Source organism: Diabrotica virgifera, chromosome 7 (assembly GCF_917563875.1).
Source record: "Diabrotica virgifera virgifera chromosome 7, PGI_DIABVI_V3a".
NCBI lineage: Eukaryota > Metazoa > Arthropoda > Insecta > Coleoptera > Chrysomelidae > Diabrotica > Diabrotica virgifera.
Window position 1 is genome coordinate 248,224,650 of NC_065449.1, and position 20,347 is coordinate 248,244,996.

The 20,347-nt window shown below is 32.4% G+C and overlaps 1 protein-coding gene across 1 annotated transcript; it reads right to left on the minus strand.

Moving 5' to 3' along the window:
* Positions 1–682: 682 nt before the first annotated feature.
* LOC114325224 (ATP-dependent RNA helicase DDX54) lies at positions 683–20,272 on the minus strand. The gene is made up of 11 exons (XM_028273222.2): positions 19,980–20,272; positions 19,752–19,919; positions 19,313–19,668; positions 12,466–12,634; positions 11,485–11,695; positions 9,445–9,659; positions 7,966–8,169; positions 4,294–4,610; positions 1,470–1,605; positions 988–1,135; positions 683–924 (listed from the first exon to the last, which is right to left on the minus strand). The coding sequence occupies exons 1-11, from the start codon at positions 20,160–20,162 to the stop codon at positions 746–748; spliced, it is 2,286 nt and encodes a 761-aa protein (XP_028129023.2). The 5' UTR covers positions 20,163–20,272; the 3' UTR covers positions 683–745.
* Between the last annotated feature and the right edge of the window lie 75 nt (positions 20,273–20,347).

The window sequence follows — 20,347 nt, forward strand, 5'->3', positions numbered from 1 at the left end:
TATCTAGTGCCGTAAATAAATCTATTATCTATTCTAATCTATTATCGTAATAAATCTATTAATTAATTATTAATAAACTGGTATATTTATCAATAAACGATAATAAATTAAATAAATATGTACAACATCGAATTAAAGTGCGCATGCGTTGTCGTGGGGTAAAAGTCACCGACAGTGTCCGCGAACTAACATATGGACACTGAAATTACAAAAATTCGCCAAAAATTGTCATATTTCGCCGCTACGGACGCTGGCATAGTTTCGTGTATTCCCACCATGATCACGCACGGAGCGAATAGTCCATGAAAAAATTACGGTATAAATTTTTTTGTAGAAGATCTACCTTTTTTAGAGATTATACTGTTTTTCAAGGGAAAAGCAATGGCTTTCATCAAAAAATGACGGATTAACATTTTATCGATATTTTACCATTTTTAATGTTTTTAAAATATGGCAAACATACAATAGATGCTAAATAGAAAAAAGAATGGAATAACCACATAAGCAGAATGGGAAAAACCCGTGTGGTCAAAATAGCAATAGATAAATCACCAATAAGAATCGGACGACCGCGCAAAAAATGGAATAACAACCTTACATAAAGGTATTAATCATAAAGAAGCAGAATTGCTTTTAAAGAGGAAGAATAACTCTCTGTTATATTAAAAATATAACAACACGATACAGTTTTATACCTATTTATTTACATATTTTAACTTTTCCGTAAATAATTATCTTAAAAACATCAATTTCTCTTCTTTCTTCCCTTTTTCGATTTTTTGCCCTTCTGTTTATTTTTCTTCTTTTCGGCTATCAACCTGGCTTTCACAATTTGATCGGACGATTTCATTTCAGATTTTCTTTGTTTCATCTTAACTTTTTCATTATGTTTTGCCCAATGTACATGAGGATTTCTAGGAGGACCTAAAATACGTAAAAGGATGTGTAAGTTGTTAGTTTTAAAAAATTTTATATTAATAATCTCACGTTTTTGAGTTGGAGCATCATCTTCGTTGCCATCGTCATCATCCTGGTCTATTTTCGTTTTTTCTTTCCATTGTTCATATCTATTACTCTTATACGTAGCTGATATCCAAACTCCTGATTCGGTTTTTATTTTACCGGCTCTAAAGTCCTACAAAAACAGATTGTTCATTTTAGCATACATATTTCTGACAAAATATCTCATAGGAGCACGAGTTATCAGTCTTTGTGTTTCAATTGGTAACAGAACCGCACTTTGCATTTCGATATCATTAAATCTCATCAGGTACTGATATCTGAATACAGACTCAAACCCAAAGGCCAACAAACGTCTCCTGAATATTTCCCACTCAAGTGGTAAGCGTATAAAGGTGCCATCTACTTCGATATCTATGAACGAAAACAACTAATTAATTACCATTATTATTACTCTTACCACTTGAGTAGGAAACTGAAAATATCAGGAGATCCTTGAGAATACTTACCGGTGCAGCAACCATCTTCTTCTTTTTCCTGTCCCATACCTTCAGTTGTTTACCCATTCTGATAGCTTCATTTGAATCGCCGACTAAATCTAATTGGGCGTTCATGGCTTCTTTTTGGAAATTGTTAATTGCTAAGCTGAAAAATTCACCAGATATAAGATAAAACTTTTATCAGACTACATGAATTGTCTATACTAAAATTGTCTGATGTAAATTAAAAAAAAAATCCACAAGGAATTTAGTAGTAATTTATTATATACATGATTTTTTGAAAAGCTGAAGAACAGAAAAGCTGTAGGTAAAGACGAAATACCAAACGAATTACTGCTATGTTGTATAGCAACAATAACAGAGCAGTAAACAACATTAATTAATAAAATTATAAAACACAATAAAATACCGGAAGAATGGAGAAGGAACGAACAAATTCTACTATTCAAAAAAGGAGATAACAAACAACCAGAAAACTACTAACTACCAGCTTATTAAATACTACCCTAAAACTTACAAACTAAAATTTTACAAGAACTCATGAATCAGAAGATTAGCGGATGAAAATAGGGTTTTCTTACTGAAAGATCATGTACAGATCCAATATTCGTCATAAAGCAAATTACTGAGAAATCACTAGAGTATACAGTCCCTGGCCATATTATTATGACCACCTATGAATTTTTACAAAAAATCAACTATTCCACTAGGTAAGTTTTGTTTAAAATATTATTTTTAAATTTAGTTTTGTTATGCAATGTTAATGTTATGCATTAACTATAATATATTTAATAATAAACAACAATAAAATATTTGAAAATATTACATATTTATATTTTTTTAATACTTTGTTGAACTTCTGACCTTAATCAGATGGAAAATATTTGGGAGCTTTTAAAACGAGAAATTTCCGATGAAAAGGTCACTAGCGAAATTGTTTTGATTAAAGAACTAATATTTTATTGAAACCAAATGACAAATTAAAGCAAAAAAAATTTAACTGCATTCAAAGTATGCCAAGACGGGTACTAGCGGTAATCAAAGTTAGAGGGGGCTCAGCAAAATATTTAAAAAATGCAATTATGCGATATTTTCAAATGGTTTATTGCTGTTTATTATTAAATGTATTATATTTGATAATAAACACCAATAAAACATTTAAAAATATCACATATTTTTATTTTTTCAATATTTTGTTGAGCCCCCTTTAACTTTGATTAGCGCTTGTATCCGTCTTGACATACCCTGAATGCAGCTAATTTTTTTTTGCTTTAATTTGTCATTGTGGTTTCAATGATATATTAGTTCTTTAATCAAAACAATTTCGTTAGTGACCTTTTCATAGGAAAATACTCGTTTTAAAAGCTCCCAAATATTTTCCATCTGATTAAGGTCAGAAGTTCAACAAAATATTAAAAAGTATATAAATATGTAATATTTTCAAATGTTTTATTGGTGTTTATTATTAAATATAATATAGTTAATGTATGACACTAACATTACATCACAAAATTTAACTTAAAAATCATATTTTAAACAAAACGTACCTAGTAGAATAGTTGATTTGTGTAAAAATTCATAGATGGTCATAATAATATGGCCAGGGACTGTAATAGACCTATAATAGCCCTATAATAGTATGTCTGATTGACTTGATGAATGTAAATTAGTAGTGGACGACCATATCTATAATCTAACAGGTAATGGATTGTAGATACTTGGGTGTGGAAATATCTAGCGACAGGCATCTGTGGCAAGAAACAAAACAGCAGGCAACGAAAGCAGCGAGAATATCTGGTTTCCTGAGGGATACAATCTGACGGATTAAATATATGAGCACCGAAAGCAAAGTCCCCATTAATAAAAACATGTGTTAAACCCGTACTGACATACGCAGCTGAGACAAGGGCCGAGACAACAAAGTCCCAACAAATAATGAGAACAACAGAGATGAAAACGTTAAGATCCATAAGAGGTATCACACTCAGAGATAGAATACGAAACTAAGACACATTGAGAGAGCTAAGTATGGTGGTACTCCACCCTCAGGAACGTCCCATGTTAGTTGGGGTAGTTACCTCCTATGATGGGGGTTGATGAAGCAGACACTATTTGTTAAACATGTTTTTATTCACCAACTCTAAATGCAACAGTAACTAGCTGGTGAGCTTGAGGTCTAAATATCGAATACGAATGATGAATAATGAATCACGAATAACGAATGATAAAAGAATGATCAGCGCTTCGTCTAAATCTATAAATAAACTTGTAAATGTTGTTATTTAGATTACTGACACGACTAGACCGTGAAATATTAATAACATCGAATAGCTGACAAAGCGTTCTTGAAAACTAGTGCACTATGTTGGGTAATCGGTGTCACCTAATTATTTTACAACAACCGGCGATGTTTGACTTTAAGATATTTAAAAGTTAAATGAATATGAATTGCTTTTATTTTGGATGCTGATATAATCCTGTAAGACGTAGTAAGATGAACAAGAACACGACGACGCATATGGAAAGACCACGTAGATCGGATGGACCCTGAACGTACGGCGAAATGAAAAACAAGACCGGTCACAGCCACAACACAAAGACTACTGAGAAGAATTAAAGGAAATACTCTGAGAGGTTGAGGTGAAGACACTGGAAGAAAATGTAACGTACAGTGTATAAACGAATGGACACTAAATAGAAAAAAAGGAATAACCACATAAGAAGAATAGAGAAGACCCGTGTGGTCAAAATAGCAGAGCAATCACTGATCGGCACAAGAAGTAAAAAATTGAAAAAGATTTTGGATTTATAAATAGAAACCAAAATCTCTTACCCTTCTTCCGTGTGTTGATCCGATGGGGCATACGGAATATAATTTTCATCTTTAACCTTGAGTTTTTTATTATTTTTATACAAACTCTCCATCTTCCTCTTTTTCGGCATAACCACAGTTGAAAAGGCGTCCGTAATGTCTTCGTTAGTGCTTTTTTGCAAAGTCTCCTCATTGTTGTTCGCTTCTAATAATTCAGCATGTTTCTTATGGGCTATTGATTGTTGGTGAACTGAAATTTTATTTTCGTGGAAAGCTCGTTTTTTCTTCATGGTAACGTACTCTTCGGATTTATTTTTACCGCAAATTTCAAATATTGTCTAAAAGAATTTATTATATAAGTTAATAATTTGTGTAGGCTCAGTGAAGATCAGAACAATTTTATACCGAATATTTTCGAAATAGCATGAAGGCAGAAAGATACCTATAATTTTTAAATAATAGATTGACAAATTTTTTTCATGACAATATCTTGATGACGACATTACTTGAAAGACAAGAAATAAGATACCAACATGTGGCAACACAGAGTGAGTCTCAATTATCTCTGAAACGGCTTGCATGATTTTTATACGTTTTAGTGAGTAAGGGTCTTGTGATGCAGCCGATATCATAATGGTATTTACATTGTTGTCAGATGTTCCGTTTTTCTGAAAATATAATGAATTTTCTTATTTAAAATAGAACACCCTGTATATATTGTTGTAAAATTTTATGGGAAAATTTTAGAAAATAAATTTATATCAGAGACCACGAGATCATAGATTTCCATCGCCCTGTATATGACCAAAAATTGTAAATATTAAAATTTTAGTTAGTAACCAGTGTTTTCGCGGAAGGTGAAATCGTTAAGTGATTGTTAATGTTTCTTTGAACGGATATACAATTATGCGGTAAAAATTAGAAAGTACATTTATTTCGCGTTGGAATCGACAATAGGACATTTATAAATGTTTTTCTTATAAGGTTAAGCGGTAAACAAATTTATTGAGTTTAGAATGTAAGGCTTTTTGTTTAGCATTTTGAAACAACGAAAAGTAATTTGGTATCTCCGAGAATTTAACAAAATGGAAAAGTTTTGTACAAAATAAATGGGTTCTTAAGAAATGAAAATAGGTATGTAGTGGGTAGACAGGATGTTTGTGAATGGCGGAGAATAATGGATGGAAGGGATGAGAGTGTTGAGTCTGATTTTGAGGAGAGAAAAAAATGATCTCTTTGTAATGAATATCTGGAGACAGCAGTCCAGTTTTTGAAAAGTGAGAAGTCAGTGTAAAGTGGTGAAATTGGCCTTTGCGAGCAGAATGAAGTTGAAACGAAATCGTTTACCGGTTTGAGAAGATAATTTTCCTGTGTCCGAGGAAGATTCCTGTTTCTGTCTAGAACGAGCAGCCGATTGGTATCTATTTGCACAAGATATCGAGCAGAGAGAAAACTGAGTCGAGAATTCGAGCAAGTCCTGTTTGTTTGTTTGTGAAGCAGTTTGGACGAGAGGGACCTTTCGCAACATCCTAAGAGTATGTGTGGGATAATCGTGGACGACGCAATCCGGGAAAAGAAATAGAGAAGAAACAAAAAGGTTAGTCAAATCATTTGTGAAACTGAGAGAGTTTGTTTATATCCACAGCATATTTGCTTAATTTTTGTATTGAACAGTTCTTTAACATAATTAGTCATTCCAAATTTTAAAGAAGAAATAAGTAATCAATTCAAAAAGAGAAAAGTAAATTTTACTAAATTTTGTAAGAATAAATAACGAATTATTTAAATATTTTTTTAACGGAGGAGATATCGGAATTAAAGCTTAATTTAGTAGATGAGAAATAGTTGCAACAAATTTAGATTTTAGCATATTTTCTAAATCATATGTTTATGGTATATTAGATAAATAAATAATATTTTTAACATTTATATGACATTGAGTGTGTTTAATTTCCCTGTTTTGTCCTGGATGGAGTAAGCAACTAGAGATACCAGAAGCCACAAACCAAAGGTAAAGCATCAACAATAAAATAGCCCTGAGAATAAAGTTTATTAGAAAATTTAATTTAAATTTGGTTTTGTTTTACATATAAGCAGTAATTAAAATAATTGAGTAATTAATTAAATTAAGAATCTGCTCATCAATCTCATAAAAGAGAGAAATACAGAGCATAACAATATATATATAATCTTTTCTATATCTAAATGCCGCAATTTCTGAGTTATTTGTTGAACATTTGTTGAAAACAATTTTTTAAAGAAATTTTAAAAATTTTTGGCCCGGGCAGATATTATTTTGAGGATTTTTTGGAACATTAGGAACAAAAAAGCTCTTTTGTACCTTTTCTCTACAGTTGATCATTTCCGAGTTATAAACAATTTAAAACTGAAAAAAAAAAACAATAATGACGAATTTCACGGACAAGAACACAAGTAAAAAATATTATTTTTGAAATTACGAAGAGTCTAAATTCAAGTTCAAACATTATTCTTATACATTGTATTACAATTATTATAAAATAGTTATTTATGTACCAAGTCAGTAAAGTGACTCTTTATCGAACGAGTCTTGATATTACGAGAAGAGCGAGGCGAGTAACAGACGAGTTCGATAAAGAGTCTTTATTGACGTGGTGCATACAAAATTTTATCGCCAACATAATTTGATTGGAAGTCAACTTGGAATTTGATTTTCGATGATTCGTACCTTAAAGTTGACTACGTAAAAGTTTGGGCTCTGTAATTATTTAAAAATAATATAAGATTTATAAAATAAATTGAATAAAAATCTGTCGTTTATTTAACTTCTTTAAAATCTCATTATAACACTATGTACACCATTTTTTAAATTTGATTATCTTCATTATTTCATAAAATTAATCATCTTTAATTTTAATAATCCCTGAATGAAAAACTGGAAAATGAAGTACTGAAAGCTGGATAATGCCAAAATATGTTTTATCTAAAATTTCACTTTCTACAATAATTTGATATTGGTTTTAACACTTACTTGCAATTTACAATTTAAGAACCTTTGAAATTTTAGTCATAATAATTGCATGACAGTGATGACAGATAACTTTTGCAAGATGGCCGCTTTCGATTTTTAATCGATAATTATCAATATTAAATAATGACTAAATCGGTAAAGTTCTAATTTATTTTATAAGAATATATTTACAAAATACTACAGAATGTCAGTTTTTGACATAAATTTAATTGATAATAACGCAAATTGTGTACAATATTTTTAATAATTAAAGTAAATAAATTTTAAGTTCACTCAAATTCTCGCCATTGATTATTGCCATCGACCACTTACATTCAAGCTGGGTTAATTTTATTAATCGCGGCAGGTAAAGTAAAATTCTTTTTTCAGTACAATAAAGTGTTACTTTACTGCCGCAAATGGCGGCAAATGAGTACAATAATGAATGACTTTAGTGACGGTTTTCGATAAAGGTATTTTTTTAATGTTTTTAGGTTGTCCAAAAAAATTTTATATTTAGCATCTTGAATAGTAATATGAGAGAAAGTCCTGGGATCCCCAGATACTCTTTCAATCAATACCCACCACAAATAACGTATAATATGCAATATTTTACTTCCTGCACTACATGCTATGCCAACAACTGTTTGGCAATTCGGTATGAAACAAAGAAAAATATTTATTTTTGCAAATTTATACTTTACCCCATTAGGTCTGTACTGCTTCATTTTATCTAAAAGATTTTCCCTCTCGTTCTCATCATCTTCTTCGACATTCTTGAAAATTGGATGCACCCAACACGAAGACAGTGGTAATTCCTTGATTCTTCTGTTACTGTCTGCTGAAGCATTGGGCCTAGATCTGATATATTGTTGGTAACCATTCTCCGACACTTTTTTTGTTGATGTCTAACAAAAAGAATAGTCATTGATTATATTATAGATTATGTATTGATATTATATTGGGGGGATAATAATATAATGTATGATTATATTATTATCCCACTACAGAATCACTATGTTCATATGTTAGTTAAAATCAAATTTTTATATAAAGGACACCGCACACATCTTATGGAAAATATAATGTCACTCAAATTCAATAAAATTTACATGAATAGATGCGTCCTGAAATTTCAATAATTTGATACCATTGACCATTGCGCCAATTCTGTATTTTGATTAACAAGAGCGTAAATTGATAAAAATAAATCTAAAATCAAATAGGAATGTACGTGTGTCAAAGAGAGAAAAAAGATCTTGTTATTCGCTTACTCCATAAATCTTTCTCGAGAGATAAGAGGCTTACTCTTATCTTTTCCTATTATTAATGATAATAAAGTAGGTATATTTTGGTTAGTTGTACCGCCTCTAATCGGCTTAAGCTAGTGGTGAATAGACTGTATTCAATAACCGCTAGACTAATATTATTTATGAGTGCCAGTTTTATGGACTTCAAAATGCGATTTCGATAAACTTTAATTACAATTAACGCACTAATTAAGCAAAATTCAGATTTGGCGCAATGGTATCAAATTATTGAAATTTCAGGACGAATCTATTCATGTAAATTTTATTTCATTTGAGTGACATTATATTTTCCATAAGATGTGTGCGGTGTCCTTTGATAATAGGTTGCCAGTCAAAAAATGGACGCAAATAGTTTTAATTAAATTAATAGTAATTCATTTAAAAAAAAAATCAATAGCGATAGAAAGAAAGCTAGCGCGTAACGCCACTGGTTTAACAAGGTTGACAACGTTTGATGTAGAATGCGAGTTGTTAAAGCAGTCATCTTGTCAAACCAGTGGTATTGCATGCTAGCTCTCTTTCATTTTATGTCCAGAGTGGTCCATAATGGTCCAAAAAATCTAAACAAATTTGTTCGGACCAAAAATAGTGATTTTTGCAATTTGTTTAAAAAAATTGTTTAAAAATTTGGACCACTTTTCGCGTGGGCGACTTCTTGAACCTTATTCTGGGATGTCTCACGAATGTGCAAAAAAATCTCATGGGAATATTTTTTCCAACAAACCCGGCCGTTTTCTCCTTGTCTAGATTGTATTATCCTATTCTGAAATTTATATAAAAATGTGATTTTAATTAACTAACTAGTGATTCATCTGCAGTGGGATCTCATACTATTATCTTTTTTGTTGAGAATTTATAGAATGTCATTCTTACCAAGTCAATATTATTATTATGCATGGCCAGTATGTGACTATGTTGTTCTTCAATAAGTGACTGAGGAATTCTTCCCACAGTTCCGTTCTTGTTTGAAGCGTTTGTTAAGGCAAGGGGACGTCCTAAAAATAAGTGTAAATCCAGAAGATAAGCAAATTCGTCTGGAGAAACCAAAGAATAGGCTGTTCCACTTCTCCCTGCTCTAGCACAGCGACCTGGAAAAATAGTATTTGTATATTTCTAACTGAAATGCCTAGTACACCAATAAGATTTAAGCCAGAAATTCGCTAGATGATCTAGTCATCATAGCCAAGAATTTTAAATTCCGAAAAAAATGTTATAAATCACAACAGAACATAATTTAAAACATGTATCAAAGATAAAAAAGTTTTGTTTGGCTTTCGTTTGGCCCCTAAAGACGATTAAAAATTCAAATTATACGAGCCAGCTTAAAACGCGTTAAAAGTAAACAGAATTTTAAATCAGATGTTATAAACGTCAGTAGAAAATTCATTTAAGTGACGTTACAAGTGTTTTTGATCATTTGAACTATTCATAGAAAACTTGTACTTTTACAAAATGGTTTTATTTTCCGTAGTAAACCTTCTTTCCTTTCCTTCAATAACTATATCAAACTCCAATGTCAACAAACTGGTATATATTATTACAATGACATACGATAAATGTTAATTGAATATAAATATTTTGCCTTTATTCCGCGACGAGGTATACCCAAGTAGGTGAAGGCCAATAAACTAAAGAAGAATAAGAAGAAGAATATACCTAATTATATCCATAAACGGAACCATATAGTTAAACTGTGTGACGTCACGGGTCGTTTGAACTATTTTAAAATACAGAAGACTTTAAATTTGTACTTCTAAGTTATTATGAGTTTTTGAAGCGTAAAATTTTGGAATCTCATTTTTATACAAAACTGAACATTATTATGTAATAAAAAAAGTGCAAGTTCCCTATTGCATAAACCAACACAAAACAAAATACATCACGATAGGAAATGACGACATAACAACTCAGAAATATCTAATAACACAGAAACAAAAATTTGAAACTGTATCCGCCTTGAACTATTTAAGAGTAATAATAGAGAAAACAGAAAAAAGAATTCTACAAGGCAAAAAAACATATGGAATGAATAGAAATCTGACCTTAATAAAGACCTTAATAAAACCTGTTGTTACATATTATGGGATGGAAACAACTACTATTAACAAGAAAGAGGAAGATAGCCTTATGAAATTTTAAAGAAAAATAATGAGAATTATACTGGGCCACAATGTAACAAGAAAGAGGGAAATAAGAATGAAAACCAATGCCGAAATTAAAGACAAATTAAAGGGAGGAATTATAGTCAGATAATAAAATCTCTTTGCTTAGAATGGATAGGACATATACAGGACGCCCACACTCAGATATGCTGAGAAGGATAACTAACTGGACACCATTATGACCTAGGTGTAGAGGAATGACTAGAAGAAGATAGCTTAATAATGTAGAAGATAATAAGAACGATGGAAAAAGACTAGAAAGTTCAGTGCAAGGAGAGGAAGGAATGGAAAAGAAGCGCGACACATCAGCAAAGACACACAGCAAACTATAAATGACATGGAGGGATAATCCACATCATCCAAAGTTAGGATTTTGAACGCCATGGCATTAGCTATAATTCATAGAGATTGTAATGCTTAATGAATGAAGCAATTACTGAATAAATTCTCTAGAGTTTTGTTGAAAAATTTGAATTTTTGTTATTCTTAAATGAATGAAGCAATTAATGAATAAATTCTCTAGAGTTTTGTTGAAAAATTTGAATTTTTGATATTCTTAAATAAATGTTTATTATTATTTTATGAATTCACTTTGTTAATGCTTAACTTCGTCTGTTCATCCTGTATTTGGAAAGGCCCTCAGTGGTATTAATGTAATATGTATAAAAGAAATCTTTTTCGTGATCACACCACTTGAAATTCACGAAAAAAAGCCTATGATCATAGATACATGTTAAGACATTTTTCTTACCTACACGATGTACAAATAGCTTGGATTTGGCAGGAAAATTAAAGTTTATGACATTATCCAATTGTGGTATGTCTATACCTCTAGCGGCCACATCAGTTACTATAAGTACTTTGACTTTACCCAAACCGAATTTTGCTGCGTGGATTTTTCTTGCTGAGGGGTCCAAATTTGAATATATGTATGTGTTACTTACTCCCATTTTGTCTAGTACCTGCAGACAAATCACAATTAAGAAATGATATACATAAATAAATTCAATAAACATGCAAAAGTTTATATTTTAATTATTAAAGATTTTTGCACTTTTATACAAATTATAAACAGGTTCAGACCAAACAAGAATTGAAAAAACCAAAGAAATATTAGAAATATTGCATAAAAACAACAAGAACAATTGCATAAAAAGTTTAGGACACTGAGAAAAGACAATAAAATATGTAGACCCAATATAAATAAAAAATTGATAGTCTTCTAGATTCTTCCACTTTTTCCGGTATTTCCCTTGTCCCCTTTAATCTTTTGTTCCCATTTCTTCTACGTCAGTCCGGACAGCATCAAACCAGTGCCCTCGTGGTCTCCCTCTTCTTTTCTTCCCCTGTTCCCCTGCTTGCAAAACTTTTATAACGTTTCTCTCTTTTGCCATTTGTAAAACATGACCCACCCATCCAACTCTCTGTGCCCTGATTTTCTGTGTTATTCTGGGTCTCTTGTACATCTCCATTACCTCTTGGTTTGTTCTTCTACATCATTCCCTGTTAGCCTCCTTTATATCACTAAAAATTTCTTAAGAGTTTCCTCTTCCAAATCTCTAGTTTTTTTTATTCCTTCTGATTCATATGACTCGTAACTTAGCCAACATAAGTTTATAAATATCTTTAAATGCAGTGAAGGTGTTAAAGTCTCTCCTGTAAAATTGTCTGTAAAATGACATAGATACAAGGTTTTCATACTAAGTCATCATTATGCTATACTACTACTTACCATATGCAAATATTCAACATGATGTTTGGTGGCCACAAAAACTACTGTTTGCTGATTAAGATCTATATGGCTCTTTAAAAGTACTAATAAAGCTGACAGTTTCTCTTCCGGTCTGACAGTGAAATACCAGCATACCAATTCTTCAGGTAATTTGGACTCAATATCTAATCTGAAAAATTTAACATTTAAGTATTACTTAGTAACAATGTTCTCGAATAAAGAGATAGGAGTGAATAAAACAGATAGAATCGGATAGAACATCACCATCGATGTTTAACTTTGAGCATGACAGACAACAAGAAAGAATCTTAGAACAACAATAACTGAAGACAATTACGGATCACAAGAAATATACAACAGGATACAAGCTGGCAGCAGATATCTTTATGCCCTTCAAACCCTTATAAAATCTAAACAACGAACAACACGTTCAAATATACAACTATATAAAACAATCATCCCGAACATCCTATTCCATAGGAATATCCCGAACCCAAGAAAGAAACAACTGGTTCGACCAAGACTGCAAAAAAATAACAGATGAGAAGAACGAGGCATTTAGGACCATGCAACAACGGAAAACTAGGACAACAATAGATAGATACAAAAACTTAAGGAGAGAGGAAAAACGCATACACCGAAAAAAGAAACGAGACTCGGAAAATGACATATTAGAACGGCTCGAAAGCCATATGAGTCACGGAGAAACAAAAAAGTTCTAGCATCAAATAAATATTATTAGAAAATAATTCAAACCGAGAATCAACTATTGTAATGATAAGGAAGGTAACTTACTTACCAACAAAGAGGATATCCTGTTACGATGGGTAGAGCACTTTAGAAAGTTACTGGAAGGGGAACCTACTAACAATATAGAGCTGGAATACCGAAATGAGGAACTCGTGGAACCCCCCTCGGTAGAAGAAGTGAAAATATCTATAGAAAAACTAAGAAACCACAAATCTCCAGGCAGCGATGGCATCCCAGCAGAGTTATTTAAGCACGGGGGAGATCAGCTCGCCAAGGTGATGCGAGAAATTGTGTGTAAAATTTGGTCTGAGGAGCAAATGCCTGAAGAATGGAGTTTAGGCTTAATATGCCCGTTACACAAAAAGGGAAACCAACTGGAATGCAATAATTACCGCGGAATAACTCTCCTAAATACAGCATACAAGATATTGTCAAACATTTTACACGAGAGATTGAAGCCCTAGACCGAAACGTTTCTAGGAGAATATCAGGCAGGATTCAGGCGCGGACGTTCAACCATTAACCAGATCTTTACACTACGACAGATCCTGGAAAAAGCGCAAGAGTTTAACATAGATATGTACCATATTTTTGTCGATTTTAAAGCTGCATATGACAGTGTCTTAAGACCAAGTCTCTACAACGCTATGAATGAGTTAGGAATTCCAAAAAAACTCATATGTATGATAAAAGTGACAATGGCGAAGATGATATCAGCAGTAAAAATTCAAAACGACTCGTCAACCCCATTTGAAATACATAGGGGTTCAGGCAGGGAGATGCGCTGGCGTGTCAACTTTTTAATGTAGCATTAGAAAAGGTCGTACGAGACGCTAATATAGATAGCAGGGGAACAATATTCAATAGATCTGTTCAAATTCTAGAATATGCAGACGACGTGGACATTATAACAAGAACCAGAGCGAGAACTGCGGAAATCCTAACCGAGCTAGTAGCAGCAGCAAAACGAATGGGGTTATATATAAATCGAAATAAAACCAAATTCATGGCGACTAACACAAACACAAGAGCTGGAAATGTTGACGCAGATCTAATCATCAATGACCAAAACTTCGAAGCGGTCAAAGAGTTCATATATCTAGGGACATCGGTTACCCCCAATAATAACACATCAGGGGAAATAAAAAGACGAATAATAATTGCAAACAGGTGTTATCATAGTCTATCAAAGTACTTAGCTAACAAACGTCTGTCTCAAAAAACTCATAGAAGGCTGTATAGAACATTGATAGTCCCCGTTCTCACATATGGATCAGAGGCATGGACGCTAACTAAAACAGATGAATCCGCTCTATCGATTTTTGAAAGAAAGGTGCTACGTAATATATTCGGAGCGGTCTGTGAGAACGGAATATGGAGGCGTAGATATAACGTTGAACTGCAGAATATCTACAAGCATACGTTTGGTGGAAAAGATATTATGACTATAATTAAGCGAAACCGCCTGCAGTGGACAGGACATGTAGCCCGGGCCCCTGAATCGAACATGATAAAAAAGATTCTAACAGCGCAACCCGTAGGAATGAGAAGACGGGGTAGACCAAAGCTGAGGTGGATGGACGGGATAACACAAGATGCCGAGAAGATCGGAGTCGGCAACTGGAAAATGCAAGCAAGGGACAGAACAGAATGGCGTAGAAAGCTTGAGAAGGTCGAGGCCCTCTAAGGGCTGTAGCACCAATATGATGATGCTGATAAAACAATCATACAACCTGTAGTAATGTATGGTAGCAAAACATGGACAATAACAAAAACAAATGAAGAGAAACTAGGTGTTTGGAAAAGAAAAATCCTAAAGAAGATCTTTGGGGCTGTGCTTGATGAAGCAACAAGACAATATAGGATAAGGACTAACAAAGAGCTCCTAGAACTATACTCAGAGGCCAACATTATAAAAGAAATAATATCCAGTAGATTCCAGAGGGCACGACAGCTCAGAAGACATTCTATTTTGTTTTATTTTATTTATCAACGGGCAAGCCCAATTACAATAATGTTAAACTCTAAAATCCTAACACTGACTATATCTACGGTTACAATATAACAAGTTAATCTGTATTATTATACAAAGCAATAGAAAAAGTTATCTATATCGAATGCAATACAAAAAGTTATCTATATCCACTACTCAAGTCAAGAGTACACAAAACCTGACGCAAGAATGAGCCAAAGGTTGCAAAGAAATCTATGTAATCATGTTGATTGGCTAGTCTGGCAGTTCTTGAAATGAAGTTGTTAAATCCATAGTTAGTGCGATGTATAGGGTAATGGAAACTAGCTACAGATCTGGTAGGTCTAGATGGAACATGTATATTAATTTTATTGAGCAAAAAAGAAGCAGCAGCTCTACCATGCAGAATATTGTAAAAAGTAATAAGATCTCTCTTCTTATGATGCATAGAGATGGGTGGCATATTTAATGTAGCAAGTAAATCTGCATCATTGTAGTTGTCCAAGATGTTTAATTTGAAAGCAATCTGTTTAAGGAATTTATGCTCAACACGACACAAGGTCTCAATATGCACACCATAAAAAGGTGACCATACACAGGATGCATACTCAAGATGGGGAAGGACAAGAAGAGAGCAATAAAGCGTCTTTAAGGCAGTAATCCCAGTAAAATCCTGTGTGCTTCTTCTGATAAAGCCAAGCATCTGAAATGCCTTGTTGACTACATTATTTAAGTGATCAGAAAATTGTAGAGTAGCATCCAAAGTAACACCAAGGTCCTTGATAAAAGGTACAGTATCTTGGCAATGCTGTCCAATCTTGTATTCAAAATGGATTGGGGATCTAGATCGAGAAAATGTAATGGCTTTGCATTTAGATGGATTCAGACTCATCCCATTTCTTGTACACCAGTCCAACAAATTGATTAACTCATATTGAAGTTTATCACAGTCATTGGGAGATTTATTCAGACAGCTCAATTTTAAGTCATCAGCAAACAGCAAAAAAAGGGAAGAAGAAAAACATTCCTGAATATCGTTTATAAAAATGTTAAACAGAAGAGGCCCAAGATGTGATCCTTGAGGAACGCCTGAAGGAACAAGAATTGATTTGGAAAGAAAATTGCCAATTTTTACTATCTGTCTACGATTAGACAAATAGCTGCCAAACCAAGAAATCAAAGGTTCATCAACACCGATCATTCTGAGCTTATGGAGCAACATACCATGAGACACCCTGTCGAACGCCTTGGAGAAATCAGTGTAAATTGTATCCACTTGATACCCCCTCTCAAGGGAGTCAAACAAAAAATCTACATATGTTAATAGGTTAAGCTCAGTAGATCTATGGGGTCTAAACCCAAATTGTTGATCGATAAGTTTAGACTCAAGTAAAGGAGTTAAAAAGTCACAAACCAGACTCTCAAACACTTTGGGTATCACACTAAGGACGCTAATAGGACGATAATTATTGACGAGAGATTTATCCCCGTCTTTAAATATAGGCTTAAGAAAACTTTCTTTCCAGTAATCTGGAAAAACACCAGTTTGAAGGGAACAATTAAATATGTAATTCCTTTAAGAACAAAGGAGGTATACCGTCAGTGCCTGGGCCCTTATTGATATCAAGAGAAGAGAGTTTGGTGTATATTTCTGATATTAAAATTTTATGATTAGTGATAAATGAGTATTGGATGAAGATAGTTCATGATTGGGCATATTGAGATTACTCTGAGAATAAACTGTGGAAAAATAATCAGCAAACAAATTTGCAATATCTTTGCCTGAGGTACAATATTTGTCGAGATATTTAAGCCCATTAGGAAAAGCACTATTTTTTCTTTTGTTATTAACAAAAGACCAGAATTTCTTGATATTAGAAGATATAGCTGTTTCAGTAGACTGAACATATTGTAAGTAGTATTCCTGAGTCAGATCCTTGCACAATTGTCTAACCCTAGAAAACTCCCAATAGTCATTCAAAGAACCAGTTGACTTATATTTTTTGAGTAATTTTTTCTTTAAGATGATAAAATTTTTTAGATCCTGAGAGAACCATATTGGGAATTTTCTGGCTGAAAACTTCTTCAATGGTACAAATTTATCTATAGCTATAAAAACAATTTCATAAAATATATTTAACATAGACTCGAGATTTGCGTTAATAAACAAAATGTCCCAATTAAACTGGTCTAGGAATAGGGAAATATTCTGATAGTTTGCAGACCTGAAATCTCTGTAGTAACCATACAACTCGAGTCCAGATTCATCATAAGTCAGGTTACATTTAACGACAGGAGGAACCAGAAAAAAGTCTGCTGGGTGGTCATTTGTCAAGAAAAGATCTAAGAGACTGTTGTGTATTGTAACATGATGATTACATTGGAAAAGGTTGTGGATTACGAAAGAACAGTCAGACTGGAAGAAGACCACGTGGATATTCTTAACTCCAGTGGCAAGATAATATAGCAGGAGATCTTAAAACTATGGGCGTGGAGTAGAGTAAGTAAGTTCTCAAATCAAATACCAAGAATCGTCTAGTATTCAATTCCTGAAAGATCTGGATAGATCTCGAGAACTTAAACTGAAGTAGTCAGTCAAAAACAAAAAGAAAAAAATATATATATTTCTAACAATTTTAAAGCTACTTGGTTCTCACCAAAGCCATAAATTTCAAAAAAAAAAATTTAAAAATAAAAATAATTAAAAAAATCAATAAAAAACTCCTATGCTTTACAACAATCTTCCTCGAGGCACTTATGAGTGGAAAGTTATGTTGCAAAATTTTTCATCAAATTATCACGAAAAAGGATAATATGTGAGATTTTTTCTATTGGCGCGACTGCTCCCCGGTTAATATACTCTGCCTTGGTACTAGGATGTCAGCAGCTATTTTTAGATCATATTAGTGGAGTTAATGAAGTTAGTTTTGTAAACAATATTTTTAGAGACCAAATAATAAAAAAAAGAATGTGTGTGTACTTTGTATGCATGTAAGAAGTTATACTTCTATTATATGATTTAAACGAAATTAATATACTTTTTATTTATATTTTATTTAAATATTAAACTAATTTATACTTACTACTTCTCAAACATTTTTATAAAAACAGTGCCAAAAATTAAAATAATAAAAGAATAAAACACACACAAACACATTACAAATGCCACAAATGATTTCTGAACATTAATTGTCAGAAATTTTTTTAACTAAATACATATTTTCTGAAAATAAAATTATATAATAAATATACTTACAATCATAAAATGTATAAAAAAAAATAAAAAAATAAAAGTTTTTATTGGGATTTGAACCAGCTATCAGCTCGGTTGGTATATTGGGGTTCATTTGCCTTAAACGCTTCGCCATGGAGGCAATGTGTCATTATGTGTGAAGATCGACTAACTAAATGGATTAAGCTTTTCACATTTTTGAATTAAATTAAATTATTTTGATTTTGAATTGAAATGATTTAGAATTGAAAAAATACAACAAAACATAGAGTAAGAAAACAATATATTAGGTGAACATTGATAGAAATTTTGATGGTAATCAAATTATGTAAATAAAAGTATTACATACTATGTATTTTGGTAGGTTCAAATAGGTAGGTACTTATGATACATTTACAATTATTATGTACCTGTTGTTTTTAAAAACTATTTAAATGTCACTACAATTATAAACTTTTTTGTTTCTGTTCTCACAACAATAAAACAAATATATTATACATTTGTTTACCTTCATATTGAACAATTATTTATTATTGACAGATCATTTCAACACCCAATCAGAGCCCGTATAATGACTAATACCATACTGTCCGTGTGCGCATGCTCGCAGATCAATATAAATTCACCCTCAATCTCAATCGCGCCTAAAGAAGTATAACTTTAAAAAACTACTACTAGTACTTAGTTAATGGTTTTAAAACCAACAATATTAAATATTGTTGGTTATTTTAAATCAACTTTAAAATGAATATGGTTCTTGGTCCACGAAAAAGTTCTCAATTCTTAGAAGTTCTCAATTCTTAGAAGTACTGAGTTCTCGATTTTTGAATATATTAAAGTATTAGTAAACATTTATAAAAACTAACCATACAACACATTTAAGAAGCACAAACCTTATTAGAACTGGATCATTTAAACCTGCTTTAGCAAATTCAACTAAAACCTTAGGTAATGTAGCTGAAAATAGAACTGTCTGTCTTGTATCTGGTAGTCTTCTAATGATTTCAGTCAACTGCTCTCCCAAACCCATTTCAAATAATCTATCTGCCTCATCGAATACTACATACTCCACGTTATTCAATTTTAAATCCATTTCTATACATACATGCAAAAATCTACCTGGAGTAGCAACAATAATATCTGGATTTCCATGTATTAACGAGAACTGATCATCCATTGAGTCTCCGCCTAGTATTACTGCTGCTTTTAGATCTGTAAAACGGCCCAGCTCTTTTATGAATTTCAAAGTCTAAAAAAAAATAAAAAATGAACTGTTTAATTTTATTCTTATAAGATTACTATCTATACAGTAATTGAATAATCTTTATTTACCTGTAGTGCCAGTTCTCTTGTAGGAGACATTACAAGAGCTCTAGCTCCTGTTTTCGCTGAACGTATTTTCAGTTTCTCAAATAGTGGTATTAAAAAAGCAGCTGTCTTACCACTACCTGTCCTAGCCATAGCTACAACATCCTTGCCTTCCATAATTACAGGTATAGTCTAAAAATCGACACACATTAGTACTGATGCAGATAATAATTCACATGTAGTAAACATTACTTTTCTTTGAATAGGTGTGGGCTGTTTGTAGCCCCTTTTTGTAATCCCTTTAAGAACATTGTAATTCAAATGCATAGACTGGAATCCTCCACCTTTTTGGTTTTTCTTCTTTTTGGCCGTATCATCCTGGATGTTAGTTTCCTTTATATTATTTGGATCGGAGAACCCCGGAATATCTGCCATTACTGCGAAATATACTGAAACAAGTTAATTAAAACACCGTTAAAGTAAAATATTTAGGTTTTGAAAATGTTGTTTTTAAAAGGTTTTTTTAGGTTAAATTATAACATAACCTCTAAATTTGACAGATCGCGACAGCATGGACTTTCTTTTTTTTTTCTAGAAATATGGATGTTAAAATGACGTAA

Coding starts and splice junctions, on each gene's coding strand:
- LOC114325224 (XM_028273222.2), bottom strand. CDS start 20,162: ATGGCAGATATTCCGGGGTTCTCCGATCCAAATAATATAAAGGAAACT. Junction 12,635..19,312: donor AATGATCCAGTTCTAATAAG/GTTTGTGCTTCT, acceptor TAAATTTTTCAG/ATTAGATATTGAGTCCAAAT. Junction 8,170..9,444: donor ATAATAATAATATTGACTTG/GTAAGAATGACA, acceptor TCTTTTTGTTAG/ACATCAACAAAAAAAGTGTC.